General features: G+C 51.9%; 7 protein-coding genes across 7 annotated transcripts; 3 read left to right on the plus strand and 4 right to left on the minus strand.

Annotated features, from left to right (window-relative positions):
- Positions 1 to 409: 409 nt before the first annotated feature.
- T310_9337 (Transcriptional regulator Medusa) lies at positions 410 to 2,696 on the plus strand (the record flags this gene model as incomplete). Its single annotated transcript, XM_013468196.1, has 4 exons — positions 410 to 412; positions 463 to 631; positions 707 to 2,178; positions 2,259 to 2,696. The coding sequence occupies 4 exons, from the start codon at positions 410 to 412 to the stop codon at positions 2,694 to 2,696; spliced, it is 2,082 nt and encodes a 693-aa protein (XP_013323650.1).
- Positions 2,697 to 4,068: 1,372 nt separating this feature from the next.
- On the plus strand, positions 4,069 to 6,405 carry T310_9338 (Tryptophan synthase; the record flags this gene model as incomplete). The annotated part of the gene is made up of 3 exons (XM_013468197.1): positions 4,069 to 4,204; positions 4,293 to 4,596; positions 4,662 to 6,405. 3 exons carry the CDS (start codon positions 4,069 to 4,071, stop codon positions 6,403 to 6,405), a joined length of 2,184 nt encoding a protein of 727 aa, XP_013323651.1.
- A 515-nt stretch (positions 6,406 to 6,920) lies between these two features.
- Positions 6,921 to 8,966, plus strand: T310_9339 (H(+)-transporting two-sector ATPase; the record flags this gene model as incomplete). Its single annotated transcript, XM_013468198.1, has 8 exons — positions 6,921 to 7,022; positions 7,085 to 7,169; positions 7,255 to 7,274; positions 7,426 to 7,587; positions 7,643 to 7,956; positions 8,016 to 8,290; positions 8,351 to 8,569; positions 8,638 to 8,966. The coding sequence occupies 8 exons, from the start codon at positions 6,921 to 6,923 to the stop codon at positions 8,964 to 8,966; spliced, it is 1,506 nt and encodes a 501-aa protein (XP_013323652.1).
- A 432-nt stretch (positions 8,967 to 9,398) lies between these two features.
- Positions 9,399 to 11,790, minus strand: T310_9340 (Carboxypeptidase S1; the record flags this gene model as incomplete). The annotated part of the gene is made up of 3 exons (XM_013468199.1): positions 9,399 to 9,427; positions 9,754 to 10,345; positions 10,375 to 11,790. The coding sequence occupies 3 exons, from the start codon at positions 11,788 to 11,790 to the stop codon at positions 9,399 to 9,401; spliced, it is 2,037 nt and encodes a 678-aa protein (XP_013323653.1).
- Positions 11,791 to 12,303: 513 nt separating this feature from the next.
- On the minus strand, positions 12,304 to 14,112 carry T310_9341 (Salicylate hydroxylase; the record flags this gene model as incomplete). Its single annotated transcript, XM_013468200.1, has 8 exons — positions 12,304 to 12,762; positions 12,812 to 12,965; positions 13,093 to 13,306; positions 13,365 to 13,531; positions 13,588 to 13,778; positions 13,852 to 13,931; positions 13,967 to 14,042; positions 14,098 to 14,112. The coding sequence occupies 8 exons, from the start codon at positions 14,110 to 14,112 to the stop codon at positions 12,304 to 12,306; spliced, it is 1,356 nt and encodes a 451-aa protein (XP_013323654.1).
- Positions 14,113 to 15,291: 1,179 nt separating this feature from the next.
- Positions 15,292 to 16,836, minus strand: T310_9342 (uncharacterized protein; the record flags this gene model as incomplete). The annotated part of the gene is made up of 4 exons (XM_013468201.1): positions 15,292 to 15,828; positions 16,099 to 16,381; positions 16,549 to 16,599; positions 16,670 to 16,836. The coding sequence occupies 4 exons, from the start codon at positions 16,834 to 16,836 to the stop codon at positions 15,292 to 15,294; spliced, it is 1,038 nt and encodes a 345-aa protein (XP_013323655.1).
- Positions 16,837 to 17,455: 619 nt separating this feature from the next.
- On the minus strand, positions 17,456 to 18,082 carry T310_9343 (uncharacterized protein; the record flags this gene model as incomplete). Its single annotated transcript, XM_013468202.1, has 3 exons — positions 17,456 to 17,573; positions 17,642 to 17,648; positions 17,908 to 18,082. The coding sequence occupies 3 exons, from the start codon at positions 18,080 to 18,082 to the stop codon at positions 17,456 to 17,458; spliced, it is 300 nt and encodes a 99-aa protein (XP_013323656.1).
- Positions 18,083 to 18,098: the final 16 nt, after the last annotated feature.

Consider the following 18,098-nt stretch of genomic DNA (forward strand, 5'->3'; position numbering starts at 1 on the left):
AGAGAGAGAGAGAGAGAGAGAGAGTTGCTGTCGTCATCATAGCAATCCCTCTTTCCAATGCAATCAGTCTCCTGACAACTATTCTGAACGCTCTTCATTTTGGATATCTGATCTGCAGCCAACCTTTGCAGACCCAAAGCCCGCTTCCGTCGTTTCTGGATGCTCCTTTGAAGCCCGTGATCGCGCACCACTTCTTTGAGGCTGAAGAGCAGTCTCGTCGCTCGTTTTGTCTCGGAGAGCCACCGTCGGTGTCTTTCCGTCATACGGTCGTTTTCCAACATAAGATTCTTCGTCGCTCGCTTTCTATAAGATTCCCCTCAGTTGCATTCGCTGCAACACCTTCAAGCTGGCTTACTCAACGGCAGACGGTATTCAGGTGAGAGGAGATCCTCGTTTCCAATCCATCAGCATGGTTGGACTCCCCGCCATCGATCCGCGCTCATCGCTGACCGTTCTTTGCAGCAGTTCGATCCCGATTTTCAAACCCCTCTGATCTTCGACGAGTCGGTCGATTTCTCCGACCCGGAAGAGTCTCGATTTGCAGGGGCATTTTCAGACGGCCTTTTGGCCAAGTCTGACCCTACCCTGTCTATGTCGGGCTTTCAGAAGACCCCGCAAAGTGGGCTAGGGGGTGAGTGGGAAATTCAACCCGGTCCAACTCCGTCGCCATATCTACATTGAACTCGTCGCTAACAGAGTTGACTAGATTTCAATGATCCTATGCGAGCACTCAATGGCGATGGGTACGCTTCCTACACGCAGCCGTCTTATGTGACGCAGGTGTTCCCACCCTTGGAGGATCAGCCGAGCCCCGACACCGATAGCCTGCAGTATATGCCAACCCAGAACTACGCGGGATCCATCTCGTTTGAAGAACAAGGGTCGCCTGGTCTGGAGCCCCCGTCTCACCCATCTCCGGAGGTCACCTCGTACGCTCCACAGAGAGGCTCGGAAGGAAATAAAGTCACCGTGCAGGTTCGCTCGCAATACGACCTGGACTCTGCACGCGCAGCTTTCCTGTCCTTTGGGTCGAAACAATGCGAATGCACAAGGAGCCTGGTGGGATATCAGGATTCAACTTTCAACTATGTGTTCTCCACCGAGGTGCCTGCCTTTGTCACGACCATGTCTCCATCCTTTGCTGTCCCCCTGCAGCTGGTGATTGATCTCCAGTCCGACAATGGTCCTGTCATTCTCCAGGTGGGTGTGTTCACCTATGACCAGTTGCCGCAGACGTCCTCCGACGACTGTCGGAAGAGGAGGGTGTCCTCTGCGTCCGAGAACATCGGGTCGAGACCAGTCAAAAGGCATTCGGCCCAGGAGATCGAGGTCAAAGGGGAGCGTGACTGCTATACCCTTCACGAGCGTTCGGCCTCGTATTCGCCGTTCCTCCCGACTCCAACGACGGTCAGCTCTTATCCTGCTCAGTGCAGCCAGGAGAGATCGCCTAGAGCGTCCTTCGATCTCTTCGCTGGTACGTCTAGCGGATCACAGACCTCGCTTCAGGCACCATCGACTTTACCGACTTCATGGAGTCCGTCGTTCTCCGCGGCGCATAGCCTCCCTTCCACTGCTGCGCCGCACCAGCAGACGCAAGCCGCCCCTGCCCGGCCTCCGAACCCTACCCTAATTCGGACATCCACCATGCAGCAGTCGAACCACCTGGGCCAGGTGCAGCCGTTCAACCCCTACGCGATGTATCCCACCAAGGCGGTCCTCAAACTGAATGGCGATCTTGATTCCATGAGCGAAAACTGGAGCCCGGAAGAAAAAGAGGCGAAACGGCGTCTTGTGCAATTTACCCGTGTCCAGGAGGGCAGCACCATCCATGCAGATTTCAAACCTGTGTCCCCTGAAGATCGAGCACCTAACAGTATTTGCATCAGCTGCATCTACTGGGAAAGCAAGGATGAGTGCTTTGTTACAAGCGTCGACACCATCTATCTTCTTGAGTCGCTCGTCGGGGTGCGCTTCACCGTGGAGGAAAAGAATCGGATTCGCCGGAACCTCGAGGGCTTCCGCCCTCTCACGGTGTCGAAGGCCAAGGCAGACAGCGAGGAGTTTTTCAAAGTCATCATGGGATTCCCTGCTCCCAAACCTCGCAATATTGAGAAGGACGTGAAGGTTTTCCCCTGGAAGATCTTGTCGCATGCGTTGAAGAAAATCATCGGCAAATATGTGAGTTTTTTTTTTAACTTTTCGTCTTTTTTTTTTCCCACCTTGTTGGTCAGAATTGCTAATGTAGGGCTTCCTCGTAGTCTGCAAGTTATTCTTCAACGGCTGGAGCGCTCCCGTCATCGCTCAACGGCAGCATTTCCAAGACCGGAGCGGGATCAGATGGGACTGAATCGCAGCGTGCTTTGTCTCCTCAGTCGCTGCCCGAATCCACCACGTCCAGCGCGTACACGGCTAACCTGACCTCCACTGCTTACTCACCGCCCGTTATGCAATCCAAGCCTACCCTAGGTAGCTGTGTCACTGGTCCCGAGCTGGCAGCCTCCATGGCCGGAGTCAGTCAGGTGTACGCCTCCATGCCGGCAACGTATTCATACGAACCTTCTTGCCAACTGAACCAGCCCATGCTGACAACCGGGCCATCGTGGGATTTCGGTACGCTGGCTAATACTCATCCTGGAACCGCTCTGCCGTCGTCTAACCCGGAAAATTTCGACTATCTCTCTACGATTCCTTACTAAATGGGTCCTCCGACTCCAGGGGTCTAGCTCTGCCGCTTTGTGTTCGACCCAGCTGAGAATAGGTGTTCTCTGTGTTGTGTTCGCCTTTCTTTTTTCCCCTCTATTCATCTTCGCACTGGCCTGCGCTCTATTCACGACCCTCATGTCCACATTTTTCCTTGTCGTTCCTTATACCCCATGCATTGGTATGGCGTTGTTGTGGCATCGAAGACTTTACGAGTTTCCTTCTGTCGTTCCTTGGTTATCATCCGAAGTGAAGGCGTTTGGTCGTCCGGTCCTTGAACTTGTCCTACTACTCGGAACTGCACGGCCTGGACTGCGCTGAGTTCACGAGTTATGATTCATGTTCACTCCTTTCATGAATTGTTTCATGCATGCATGCCCCCGAGCCATTTATTGTTTAATCGTCACTTGCATTCCTTTATACCCGGCGTTGTGCTTTTTGGATGTCCATTCCTTTTGCATGTTTTCGGGAGCATGAGCGATTCACTCCTTTTCATGACCTTGCATATTGTTGAAGCATAGCGTGGACGAGGCATCGTTGTCATTCCTTTTTCGCTGCATATTGCATTGATGGCCAGGAAAACAGGTTATTTTGGTTGGGTTGTTTGGGGGATTGGAACTGTGGAGACTTCGAGGAAAAGGGAATTTGTACTTTTTGGCTTTGGTTTAATTGGCACAGTTTTAGGAAAGAGGGTTTTTTTTTGTTCTGAAGTGGACGGATTCGTCCATCATATTGCATATCCGCGGAGTTATATGGCGTTCTTGGGCTTGATCTGCTTTTTGTGTGTTGAGATACAACTGTTGATTTATCTGCTGTTTTTTGTCTCTCTAGTTCCTGTTTTAAAATGGTGAAGAGCTCTGAGAGAGTGATGGTCGGAGGACTAATCAGGTAGCTAATGAGAGAATCGAAGAGATATTGTGGCCCTTGTGAATTGTCTGAATTTAAGAACAAGAACAACGATAGACTTCTGTCAAAGGACTTCGGAATGTGACAGCCCACACACCCCGCCTCTCTATCTTATCAATGAATCACGTGATGAGATCACATTCCCAAATCGGCAAGCGGGCGAGGGGCAGACAGAACTGCCATCTCCGTAGTCCGGGCCGTCCATCCAATCCACGGCGATTTGAGTCAGACTCCGCGGTGAGTCGGAGGTGTCCTCCCCCCATCAATTCCATTAATTTATTTCATCACTGCGAATTCCTTACTGCAAACCTCTCGCACTCGGCCCCCGCTTTTCTACTTCTGTCTGTATCATCCCTGATCCCCATTTCTCTTGGGTCCTGTCGAATTCGCTTGTTCAGGGATTTCTTCTCAAGTGGGGCTGTCTGATTTATTCTCTTCTTCTGCCCTACCTATCTACCCATCATGGAAGAAATCAAGAAGACATTCGCCAAATGCAGGCAACAGAAGCGCGCTGCTTTGGTGACCTATGTCACTGCGGGGTATCCGACCATTGAAGAAACGGTTGATGTCCTGCTGGGGTTGGAGAATGGGGGTGCTGGTGCGTCAATTGCTCCTTCTTTGTTCTACAATTTCTTTCCTCGTGCGATTCTTGGTCGTCGCTGACAGGTGACAAATGCCTTGCTTAGATATCATCGAGCTCGGAATTCCTTTCACTGACCCCATTGCCGATGGCCCAACCATCCAGAAGGCTAACACGCGGGCCCTCGAGAACGGTGTCACCATCACGACGGTGCTGGACATGGTCCGCACCGCGAGGAGGAGGGGTCTCAAAGCACCCGTGCTCTTCATGGGCTACTACAACCCGGTGCTACAGTACGGAGAGGAGCGTATGCTCAAGGACACGAAAGAGGCAGGCGCCAATGGCTTCATTATGGTCGATTTGCCGCCAGAGGAGGCGGTGCGGTTCCGAAACCTTTGTGCAGCCTCGGGGTAAGTCGTAATTAGCTTGCATATTTCAGCACTTTGAGTTCGTTGTGCTAAGTCGCCCCATGCAGACTGTCATATGTCCCGCTCATTGCTCCCGCCACCTCTGATGACCGTATGAAGTTGCTTTGCAAGATCGCTGATTCATTCATCTATGTCGTCTCGCGGATGGGTGTCACAGGAGCCACGGGAACTTTGAGCTCAGGTCTTCCTGAGTTGCTGGGTCGCGTCCATTCCTATTCCGGCAATGTCCCTACGGCCTTGGGATTCGGCGTCAGTACGCGGGAACACTTCCTTTCCGTGCAGGACATCTCCGAGGGTGTCGTGATCGGTAGCCAGATCATCACTGTCTTGGGTCAGGCGCCTGCTGGCCAGGGAGCTCAGAAGGTTGAGGAATACATCTCTAGCGTCACAGGACGGAAACTGGAAAGGGACGCCCAGGGCAATTTGGTCAATGAGAAGAAAGTGCTTGAAGTGGTGGAAAAGGTGTACAAGGACTCGGATGAGTCCCAACCGGACGCAGTCATTACTGATGGTGAAGCTGGCGCTAGCAAAGGCGAACCTAGCTTGATTGATCAAATCGAGGCTCTCAATGGCAAAGGCGATCCTGCTGCTCAGCCTTCCCGTTTTGGCGAGTTTGGTGGACAGTATGTTCCTGAGTCGCTCATGGACTGTTTAGCCCAACTCGAGAAAGGCTTTGAGGAAGCCAAGAACGATCCTAAGTTCTGGGAAGAGTACCGTTCATATTATCCATACATGGGCAGACCAAGCAGCCTTCACCTGGCCAATCGCTTGACCGAGCATGTTGGCGGTGCGAACATCTGGCTGAAGCGCGAGGACCTCAATCATACCGGCAGTCACAAGATCAACAACGCGTTGGGCCAAGTTCTACTTGCGCGGAGATTGGGGAAGACTAGGATCATAGCCGAGACTGGTGCAGGGCAGCATGGTGTTGCCACTGCAACCGTCTGCGCCAAGTTTGGAATGAAATGTGTTGTTTATATGGGTGCGGAAGATGTGCGCCGGCAGGCCTTGAACGTCTTCCGGATGAGACTTTTGGGTGCTTCCGTCGTCGCTGTCGACGCCGGCAGTAGAACGCTCCGCGATGCGGTCAACGAGGCCCTCCGTGCCTGGGTCGTCGATCTCGACACCACTCACTATGTGATCGGTTCTGCAATCGGTCCTCATCCTTTCCCGACGATTGTACGGACCTTCCAGTCGGTGATCGGTAACGAGACCAAGGAGCAGATGAAGGAGCTCATTGGCAAACTCCCTGACGCGGTTGTTGCGTGCGTTGGAGGCGGAAGCAACGCCGTGGGCATGTTCTATCCGTTCGCGAATGAACCCAGCGTCAAGCTGCTCGGTGTTGAGGCCGGTGGAGACGGTCTTGACACTGACCGGCACTCTGCTACGTTGACGGGGGGTACAAAGGGTGTCTTGCATGGCGTCCGCACCTATGTTCTGCAGGACAAGAACGGTCAGATTTCCGAGACGCATTCCGTCTCCGCAGGTCTCGATTACCCCGGTGTTGGACCTGAACTCAGCAACTGGAAAGACACTGGGCGTGCAAGCTTCATCGCTGCCACCGATGCTCAAGCATTCGAAGGATTCCGCCTCCTCTCCCAATTGGAAGGCATTATTCCTGCCCTGGAATCATCCCACGCCGTGTATGGAGCTGTGCAATTAGCCAAGACGATGAAGAAGGGCGAGAATATTGTGCTGAACCTGAGTGGCAGAGGCGACAAAGACGTGCAACATGTCGCCGAAGAGCTCCCTCGATTGGGTCCGCAGATCGGCTGGGACTTGAGATTTTAAACCATGGGCGCCTTTAACGGCTGCTACTGCTAAGAACAGCTGCCTGATTCCTATATTTGCTTCTGACTATTATTTGCGATATGCGACGGAAAGATAAAACTGCCTTTTCCCCAAAACGGATGACTTTGGTGTAAATTCCGGCATGGTCAGAGAAAATTATTATAGAAACGTTTCAGCTTCATCGTGATTCAGTGTACATACAGGCCGATTGGATTCAGTACTTATTCTTTAGAGTATATTTCTCCAACTTAAAATTAATAGAGATCGAAAGACATGTCGAATAGAACGGGGTCGATGTCGTATGCGATCACGTGAGCTGACGCGGGCCAAGCTGCTGGAGCTCCGGCGCAGCACATGCCTCCGCCCAGCCTATCCCATCCCAACCTGAGCTGTCGCAGCTTGCCCGCCCGAGCAGTTGGCATCCTCCACTCAACCTGCCCCCCCCCCCCTCACTCAACCGTCTTTCCACTCCCTCCCCTCCTCGATCTTGTTGTACCCGTGGAGGGACGGTCACCATGGCTACCAACTTCGTCGACCCCCGCATGACCTCCATTAAGCCTCGTATCCGGTACAATACCATTGGAGGTGTCAATGGGCCGCTGGTCATCCTTGACAACGTACGCTCGTTCGATCTTCTGGATTGGGCTTATTGTCGCTAATCGCAGTGAACCTTGATTAGGTCAAATTTCCCAGATACAATGAGATTGTGTCCCTGACCCTTCCCGATGGCTCAGAGCGCTCTGGTCAGGTCCTGGAAGCAAGAGGTGTGTGATATACGCAAGTAGTGTTTCTTGCAGAGTTCCTAGACTTGGGCGAAGGAATTCAGCTGACCTGACATGTTGTCAATAGGCAACAGGGCCGTTGTTCAGGTGCGAAACGCCATGGTTACGTCGATCCTCTGACACATGTTGACAAGGGCGGTTGCTAGGTTTTTGAAGGCACATCCGGCATCGATGTCAAGAAGGTATAGATCTTCACGCGACGCTTCAAAGGAAATTCAGGGACTGATTGTCTCCACAGACCAAGGTCGAGTTCACCGGTCACAGCCTGAAGCTGGGTGTGTCCGAAGACATGCTGGGTCGTATCTTCGATGGCTCGGGTCGCGCAATTGATAAGGGTCCGAAAGTGCTGGCGGAGGACTACCTGGACATCAACGGCAGTCCTATCAACCCTTACTCAAGAGTATGTGACTAGGTGGTTTTTAGGTCGCCTCGGTCCTAACAATGTTCTAAAAAAGGTCTACCCCGAAGAAATGATTTCCACGGGTATTTCTGCTATCGACACCATGAACTCGATTGCGCGAGGGCAAAAGATTCCTATTTTCTCTGCTGCTGGTCTTCCACACAATGAAATTGCCGCCCAGATTTGTCGTCAGGCTGGTCTCGTTAAGCCAACCAAGGACGTGCACGACGGACACGAGGACAACTTTTCCATCGTCTTCGCCGCCATGGGTGTCAACATGGAGACCAGTCGTTTCTTCACCCGCGATTTCGAAGAGAACGGCAGTATGGAGCGTGTCACTCTCTTCCTTAACTTGGCTAATGATCCCACGTAAGTCAAATCAGTTTAGTTCTTCGAAGATGAGAGAGGGGGGCTGACTTGTTCTCAAGTATTGAACGTATTATCACGCCTCGTCTTGCTTTGACGACGGCAGAGTACTATGCCTACCAGCTGGAGAAGCACGTACTCGTGATTTTGACCGACCTTTCGGCTTACTGTGATGCCCTTCGTGAAGTGTCCGCTGCACGAGAAGAAGTGCCTGGACGACGTGGTTACCCAGGTTACATGTACACTGACTTGTCGACTATCTACGAGCGTGCTGGACGGGTTGAGGGCCGTAACGGCTCTATCACGCAGATTCCTATCTTGACCATGCCTAACGATGGTTCGTAAATCTCTGACATGGCTATACGTCTTTGGCGCAATATTAACGGCTCTTTCGCAGATATCACCCACCCCATCCCCGACCTGACAGGTTATATCACCGAGGGGCAGATCTTCGTTGACCGTCAGCTGCATAACAAGGGTGTCTACCCGCCCATCAACGTGCTGCCGTCGCTGTCGCGACTGATGAAATCCGCTATTGGCGAAGGCCGTACTAGAAAAGACCACGGTGATGTCTCCAACCAGCTTTATGCCAAATACGCTATTGGACGAGATGCCGGTGAGTTTTTTTTTTTCTAACGGCCTATTCGAAGAAGGGTGAGATGATACTGACAATTCCCGATACAGCTGCCATGAAAGCTGTCGTCGGTGAGGAGGCCCTCTCCGCCGAAGACAAGCTCTCGCTCGAATTCCTTGAGAAATTCGAACGCACCTTCATCTCCCAGGGTGCTTACGAGTCGCGCACCATCTACGAGTCGCTGGACATTGCCTGGAACCTGCTGCGCATCTACCCCAAGGAGCTCCTCAACCGCATCCCCAAGAAGATTCTCGACGAATTCTACGCGCGGTCGGGCAAGACCCGCAAGTCGGGCAAGGATACGAGGGACAACTCGGGTGAACAAGAACAGCAGCAGCAGACGTCTGCACCGCAGACAGCGAACCTAATTGACACGTGATCTCTCATCTTTCACCTTTTTCTGTTCACCTTTTTTCTGTCTCTCTAGTTGATGTGAAGTACTACCTACTCCTTTTTTCCTTTTTACTTTTTTTTTTGGTTTACTTTGGTTTGATTTCTTCTCCTGGAAGCCATCTACATATACATCGGTTCAATCGAATCCAATCCAATCGAGTCCAATCCAATTCAATTCAATCGAATCGAATCGAATGAATCGAATGAATCCATTCCCATGGGGCTAGATTCTAGAGCGAGAAGAAAAGTGGAAGTGGAAGTGGAAGTTGTCCTGTCCTGTCCTGTACTGTAATGTACTGTATGTACACGAACAAAGCATAGAGGCAGCTTTTTGAATCTGAAGGGGGATATTTCTTATGCATTATTCGCACTTTATTTCTTTCTTTCTTTTTTCTTTTTCCTTTTTTTTTTTGAACGGCTATGTTTGCAGTGTAGCAGAGTATATAACTATTATTGCATTTACATACAAAGATAAACAAAACAAAAAAAAGAAAACAGATGATAAATGATAAATCTTATAATTGTACTGTACAGACTATATATAGAGTATTTGCCGCGTTTCTTCCTTATTTTGTTACTTTTTCAGGGGACGAGCTAATGAACGATGAATGCTACGCCCAGTAGTGATATAATGAGGTGATGAATCATCAGAGTTGTTGACATGGTTCTTCGGCAAGGCGAGGCTGCGGATGAGGACCGTTGGCCGACCATTGATGGCGTGCTCGTTGCCGTGAAGACGCCTGTTGCTGAGATCGAACTCGTCGCAGTAGTACCTGTGGTGCCTGTTGCTGCTGCGGTAGAACCCCCGCCCCTGGCGGTACCGCTCATGGCGACTGAAGCAGTTCCTGGCACTCCAACAGCACCAATACCATCGTCGCCGTCTGAATCCGACGACAACGGCTTCCAGTCTGATGCCTTGTCGTATAGGACGCCGTTGATGATGACGCCTTCGCCGGATTCTAGCCGTTTTCGCTGCGTCTCATCACACGTCTCTGCCACGCTCCGCAGATAACACGTGGGACTGGCCCTGGGAGGCGCAGAGTTGGTGGCCGTGGCATTTGCGTCTCCGGAGGTGCTAAAAGTGGACAGGTCCGCTGGCTCACCGGAGGACAGGTCAGAGCCAAGAATGATTCGGGTAAAAAGGGTGAAGAGTGTCTCGGGCTGATAGGCGGGGATCAGATGGCCCGCGTCGTAGATGCGGGAGAAAGAGAGATTGGCGGCCTGGCGGACCACTCCGCCGATGTAGCTTGTATTGGTGATGATGGGTGCATAACCCGCACTGTTGAAGCTGGAGAGATATGATGGCACCGCGGAGGCGATTGAAAACGAGACCGCTTCACCCCCTTCCAGTTGCAGATAAAGTCTCTGTCGCCGTATACGAGGGCGATGCGAACTCCCTTCTCGAGGAGGGACGCAAATTCCGATATCTGGTTCCCTCGCTCATAATCCCCTGTCTGCTGGAACGCCTCAACAACGGCGCCGTTGGTCATGGTAAAATTCACCGGGACACCGATGGCTGACTGGACGGCTGCGTCGTTGAGATATTCGAGGTATGTGTTCGGTGGGAAAGGGTCAAGTACAGACTGAGAGATGTCATAAGGGCTGAGTCCCGATTTGTAGTATGGCCCGACGACATAGTCGTTACAGTACCGCTGCGCCTCGGAACAAAGGGTATTGGCATGGCTGTTATCGCCATATCCGTCCGGGTCAAGCGCACCGACTGCATTCCGGCAATCTTGGATTTGTTGCTGGCAGCCGCCCTGAGAGTAGAAGGCTGAGGCAGCATTTTGCTGGTCCTGGAGGGAAATAGCCTGAATTCCGTAGGTATTGTCGTAGGCGAACCTTGGATAGAACGGACCCTGAATGAGGTCATCAACGCAGCCCTGCAAGATACCCAGAGAGCTGAGTTGAATCTCCAAAGTGGTGTTCTGTGGTAATTCCCCGTTTCTTAATCGTTCATTCTGGGCCTCCCAGAAAGCAGCAAATGCAGGTCCGTATTTCCCTCCGTAACTCTCCGTGAAGAGATTGATGGCAACCGGGCCATTACTACTATTATTATTCTGGTCCGTACTCGAATATTGCGCTGGATTGTACTGCGGAAACGCACTTAGAAAGCCCTGAACAATATGCCAGGCGGCTCCGGCGGCAATCGCAGTGGTATTGGCTGTTGACCACGTCGAATTCGAGCTGAAGGTCCCATTGAGAAAAGTATATGATGGCTGCCCGGATGGGACATCTGCTGCAGGAGGAAATGAATACTCAGACGACAGGAGGTTCAAAGACCCATTCTGCAGGACATCGTAGGAGAACCCGACCTGGTTCGGCTGATCGATAAACAGGATGTTGGAGCTGCGATCCCAGCCCCATTCTCGTGCTCGCGTGCCGAGTTCGTTCTCGCCAATTTCGACCACTTCGCATGGGCCGACTTCTTGGAACATCCCCACCATGCTGCTGCTTCCAGGGCCGCCATTGATGAAGATTGTAAGAGGGGCCGTGCCGGGGTCTGTTCGGGCCTCAACGAACCAGAAAAACGTGTTTATCGAATAGTTCTGCTGCACCGGTGCGAGAGTATACGGTGGAAGGGTGACATAGCCCGTATACTGTTTCTGAGAAGCATAGACTGTTTTACAGGTGCCGGGAGGAGGCGACTTGTATCTGATGGTGATGTTCCCATCCACCGGGGAGATGATCGTCTTGATGTCCGGATCAAGATCGGGTAACGGTGGGAACTGGGCCAGCACGCAGCTCAATAACAAAAACGAGCATGCTAAAAGCAAGTTCGGAAGACATAATAAATCACTCTGCCCCATCATCTTCTTCTTCTCCTTCTTCGATCAGAAATCAATGGCACCATTTGGAATCGCTAGCTCTTCCGACCGCTAGGCGATAGTGCGGGTGCGTAGGCTCTCTCAGATACCGGATCATGTACAGTACACAGGCAATATTATCTGTGTCATTCAACGATTACCAAGGACATGGAGACTTGAAGGGCTGTGTGCAGCCGATAAAGAGGCATAAAGAGTGATAACGAGTGGGTTAGGTTGGGGCCGAAGTGCCAAACAGCGCGCCTTCCTCCGGACAGCCGCCGCGTCGCTCTTTCCCCGGATTTCACAACGCGCTTTCCCGGGTAGGTTAGGGTGCGTCCATGGATCTCATTGGCTGACGGCTTAGCGCGCAGGTGATGTCCCGATACGGTTAGCGTAGTATCCGCTGCATTATTTGATAGGTCAATCTCAGGACTAAGCAATACTCCGAGATCGACTGATCTTCCTCTCTACTTCTTGTATGTCTATCCTTATTCTCCTGTCATTTTGTGCCATTAATCAGATCTTGGCTGACGCAGCTCGTGATTGCTCATCTTGGACAACCCATTCGTCAAACTGCTGTGCAGCATCAGCAATCGTATCAAACCCCATGAGCTCCTTGAGGTATCCCAGATTCCCCCACCCCCACTTGAACTTGCTCTGAGGGTCATTCCAGTCGACCTTGGCGAATGCCTCGTTGCGAGCATCGCACTCGGGGCCATCCGCCATATGGTACATCTCTTGGTTTTGGATTGCGCCTTGGACATTGACTGTTGTCCTCTTCTTGCGCAGCGACTCGTACAGTTTCAAAACTCCGGGGATTTTGGACGAGCGATCGGCGGGCTTTACGAAGGGACTCTTGGATAATCTGCCAAGCAGAACACCCAATGCAGCGCCATCTTCAACTGCCATCGCAGCTCCCTGAGCTTGGTAAGGAAGGCTCGGATGGCAGGCATCTCCCAAAAGGGCGACAGGCCCCTGAAGTTGCTGTAAGCGGCGGAGCAGAGATGAATTTCGGCCGTCTTACCTTGCACCAAGTGTCCAGTTCATCCATATGGCATATTTTCCATTTCAGGACGTTGTCGACTTGCGCTATCAGGGCGGTCAGTCTGGAGGAAACGATGGCATTAGCTGGCTCCTGCAGTTGGTCTGGCTGGGCGCGGCGTGCCTTGGATCCCATCCTTTAAACAACCCTCTCATCTCCTCAGTGTTTCCTGCAGCAGTTGCTACACCAGGCGGTAAATCATCAGGACATCTGGACGAACTTGTCAGGCCCAGTCTACAAGAGCGGTTTGGATGGAGACAAACAGGAGGACAAGATTGAAAACTGTCTTGTTCCGAACCGGATACAGAACAGCATGCTGGCGGGGACCAAGCCAGGCGCGAAGGGCCGAGTCCTGCAGGGATGGATCGAGGTCTTCCACGCGGCTTCTCGGAATGGTTGCGCGGTATGCCAGATCACCGGTCTCAACAGGAGGGCTCTCATAACCCAGGACCTTGCTGCGAACGACAGATCTTAGGCCTAAGGCATTTGTCAGGTCTCATGGAATGTATCACAGCCAAGAGGACCGAGAACATACCGTCTGCTCCGATGATAACGTCGGCATGGATCCTTTCCTGAGAGGCAAGAATCACAGAAGGCTGGTCGAAGTCCACATCTCTAACCTCTGAGTCCAATTTGATGACGGCCCCCAGTCTCCTGGCCTCATCCAGAAGCACTTTATGGTAATCCGCGCGATGGATCACACTGAGTCACTGTCAGCTGTGTACAGTCCACGTTACTCCGACCTCTCAGACACATACTACCAACTATGACCGAAGTGTTTTCTCAGCCATTCGTCCCCCGGCCGGGTCGCGATCGGTCGTCCATCGTTGTATCGGAGAAGGCTGTGCTCTTCAATCTTGATTGCGCCGGCATCGACGATCTTTGGAATCAGGCCGTAATAGTCCAAGACTCGAACGGCATTTGGGGGTACTTGAATACCGGCGCCAACCTAGAACGTAACCCTTTAATCTCATGAAAAGGCCGATTTTAGAGAGATTTCTACTCAAAGGTCCTGCACGTACTTCTCCCAGCTCCTGGGCTTTCTCGACAATCTGCACCTGCAAGTCCTCCTTCAAACAGGCGATGGCGCACGATAGCCCTCCTTGAACGATGCATCAGTAGGAGTGTATAACTGACGGCAACCTCCGCAAAGCTCTTTACCCAATCCACAACCAACAATTAGCACATTCAGAGGCCGATTACTGTCGGCATTCTAGCCTGGATTATCAGCAGAAGTCGATACTGATCTGTGTAACGGCCATTCGTACCTCGAGGCTTCCCATGGTCGCCATGAATTGGCAAGAATAAGAACCCAGGGAGCGGTTAACAGGGATGGTCGCGTACTACTCGTTGCAAAGAGATTAATATTACATGTATCGTACTCGAAGGATCCGTCCTGAACGGATATTTCGCCATGGCTAAAAAGCTTAAAAGAGCCAGGTGCTCAAGTAGAAGGATCGGAGTTAAATGGCGTGTCTGGGCCCACCATGGCCGGGTTGCATCTAGACGATGCATGGATGATGGATCGAGTATAGACTTAACATGGGGGATCAGCGGACCGGCCAATTTCCATTCCATATCGACCCACCTAACAGCAAACGCTCACAAGACAACATGCATTGGATCATCTCTCACTTGCTGGTTTTGAAGCCACGGTACGAGTCTAATAATGGAACACTGTCTGACTCAGTTTGGCTTAGTCTGCAAGCACGCGCCGTGCTCGGTACTCGGCACTGTATGCCCTCGTCCAGCTGCGCCAAACACTCAATGCATGTAAGATAACATTACACCGGTAATTCGCCAAGCATGACCGATTGCAAAAGACGGGCAGGAACAGTTTGTTCCCTTTCTCATCTTTCCCCTCTATTTTATTTGGCCCCTTCTTTGGTGCTATTATGTACTCTGTACGTCCTAGACAAATGCCTACTCTCTGCATTTACATGCTCACCTAGACTTCTCCAGACGCAACAGACTTGCGGCTAGTCAAGCCGTGATATTCAGCTGGTCAACCGGTCGGGATTCCCCATGGCTGGCATCAAGCAGGCCATGAAGACGGCCAACGAAGCACACAGCGAGGCCTCTTCGCCGGCCCCTGTGAAACGGTCCGCCTCCGGCATTGTACTCGTTCCCCAACCCACGGACGACCCCAATGATCCGCTGAATTGGAGCATGGCAAAGAAAATACTCATTCTGGCTATCGTGTCTCTGGCGGCATTTATTGGGATTTCTCAGGCGCTCGCCAACCAGTTTGCTCTTTTTGCGCAGGCGGCCGTGTACCACAAGACGCCCGTCGAGATATCCTACTCGGTAAGCTCCTAGAGCTGCACTGTATGTACTGTTGCATCTGCTGACACACGTTCTTCCAGGTGTCTGCGGCTATCGCGGGACTTGCGACCGGCCCTTTTATCTGGACTGCCCTCTCGCAACGAATCGGTCGAAGCTCATGTATTTTCTGGGGGATGCTAGGGACCCTGGCCTGCGGTATCTGGTCGGCTTGCATGACGGGGAGTGATGACTACGTCATCTTTGTTATCTCCAGATGGCTCGGGGGCACGTTTGGATCTGTAGCCTCTACGATCGGCGCTGGGATAGTGCTTGACATGTTCTTTCTGCACCAACGAGGCAAGGCGTTTGCATGCTATACACTGTGCACGCTCTTCGGTACGCAAGTCGGGCCTGCTGTGGGCGGATTCATTGTGAAATCGGCTCCATGGCCCGTCGTGTTCTGGTGGACGGTAGGAGTGGAAGGCCTTGTAGTCATCCTCGTCTTTCTCTTCCTCGAGGAGACGTCCTTTTCGCGGGATGGGAAAGAACAGCATGATCTGCCCCGAAGTTGGCTCATGAACCGGGTGGCCACCTTTTTCCCTGGTACCAGGGTCGCGCCACGACAGGGCGGAAACTCGCCCTTCGCGGCGTTTCTCATCGCGATCTGCCCGGTGACTCTTCTGGCGGGGACCTTCCTCTTGATCGCGTTCGGCTGGGCCGTGGGAGTGAACACCCTGCTGTCAGTCTTCCTGCAGACGCCAGAGCATGAGGGCGGGTACGGGTTCAGTCCGATGCAAGTGTCCTGCTTTACCTTGGCACAGTGGGTCAGCGTCTTTGTGGCAGAGGGCTACAGCATGGTCTTGAACGACCGCATTCCACTGTGGTACTGTCGTCGCTACCGCCACGGGGTATGGAAGCCGGAACACCGGTTGTATCCGTTACTGCTCCCTCAGGTGATGCTCTTGCCGATTGCACTCGGACTGTTCGGAGCGGGCCTTCAATACCATCTGCATTATATGGTTCTCGCGCTGGCGCTTTTCCTCATCAGCTTCTGCGAGATCGCCCTGGTGCCGGTGACGATCAACTACGTGGCCGAGTGCTTTACGGGGCACGCGGCGGAGGTTACGACAGTGCTGAACTTCTTCCGTCTGATCCTGGGGATTGCGATCCCATTCTTCATTGACCCGTGGGAGGCGCGCGTTGGGCCCGGGTGGGTGTTTGGCATGATGGCGTTTTTCTCGCTGTTCGCTTTCTCGTTGATGGGGCTGCTGGCCTGGAGGGGAGAGGCTATCCGGCAGTATTCGATTCCGAGTTTGAGGAAATCGGAAGATGGGACGAAGCTGGTTCAGGGCGACACCGAGTTATCGAGAGTGGATCAGCCCTGAAGAACAGCAAGATTTGTGTATTGTATTTCTATGGGCGCACAGAAGCATCTTTCTTATATATACGCTTACATTGTATTCCGATTATTTACCAGCCATAACACATGGGGGCGAGGATGAAATCTTAATTTTCGTATAGTATACCTAGATGATACAAATGCAGTACCGTACGTGGTCAGCTTCAAATCCTTACTGTCGATCACTGACAACCACCGTATTACTATTAGGTTCGGCATACGCCGAAGTAGTATACTCTGCAGCGGAAGGACTACTCTGGGGAAACCAGCAAAGGAACGACCGAACCAGTGGGGCTAGCACGAGCAAATAATAAGAATAAGTAATGTTCTTATTTTTTGTCATCATTCCTCCTGACCGGTGAACCTTGCCTTGAAGATCTACAGAGTGCATCGCCGGTGCACCATGAAACGGGCTAGTCTAGTGCAGTTCCTTCGCTTCGGTTGAGCTTCGATGCATGCACGGTTGCTCTCGTATTGGATCGACAGCTTGTCAATCGCTAGCATTTAAAGTTACAGCAGAGTGAACAAAGTGGAGAGGGACCAAAAAAAATGTCTGCTCTCATGACATAGGTAATACGAGGTAAAATCTATGATGCAAGCCCAGCCCAGCCATACCTAGACCTACCACTACCACTTCGAGGAATATGTTGCTTCGCGAGACTCGCAGCATGAGTAATGTTTTTTTATTGAGTTTGTGTCATTCATTAAGGTTTAGTTGGCCAGAGTAAAATTCAGGTAGCGAGGCTGAGACTTTTCAAATAGAAATTCACTACCTAGGCGAAAACGAAATAGTCTAGAACCTTTTCCTAGGTACTCCGTAGGTAGGAGTCTTGTTTCCAGGGAAGCGGCCCGAAAATCCCCAGAAGTTTGGGTCCACAGGAACTCCCACGGATCGACGGATCGATGGATTGACGGATCGTGCTGGTTAAGATGGATTGGGAAAAGTTGGGGTAGGTATGGAGCTAGGAGGATCGCTGTTGCATTAGTCGGGATTTTCGCTCATCCATGATCCAGCAGTCCAGCCTCAGTTCGTGTTGGTGGTATTCTTGAGCCTGAGGCCTGCCTGGCCTTGATGTAATACTGTTATAAATGTAATAATTAGCCTTTTACCCTGCTTCCATTTGTTACATAGCCCTCTTAATGCGTACTGTATGTCTAGTATTATTATTATTATTATTATAATCAGGTTTAACGTCCATACCGAGCCTTTCGGCTATGACAGACCCCGATTCTTGGGCAGAAGCCCCTATTAGTCCCTAATCCCATCTTTGGCCATTCTGAACCTTTTCCTCGCCCCAGGCCGCCTAGTTGCGTAGGGCTTTTGGGCCTTTATAAGCCCTCCTTGTTGCCAGTGTCAGTATGGGTGTCGCCTGCCTACTGCAGGCCACCCTCCCCTATTATCCTTCTCCCTCACGTTCTGCCTCCTCTAGGGCTGCCAGCCCCCATTCATCATCCTTCCGTGTCCTCTCGGCTGCTCGAGCTGCTTCCCCTAAGGGGCATCCAACCGTTGTGTCTGCTAGGAACTGCAGGATGGCCTTGGTGGCCTTATGATCTCCTAGTAGCCTTCCCTCTGGGTGATCCTCAGCCATCGTTGGCAAAGCCACC

This window comes from Rasamsonia emersonii, assembly GCF_000968595.1.
Source record: "Rasamsonia emersonii CBS 393.64 chromosome Unknown ctg1118621762100, whole genome shotgun sequence".
Lineage (NCBI taxonomy): Eukaryota > Fungi > Ascomycota > Eurotiomycetes > Eurotiales > Trichocomaceae > Rasamsonia > Rasamsonia emersonii.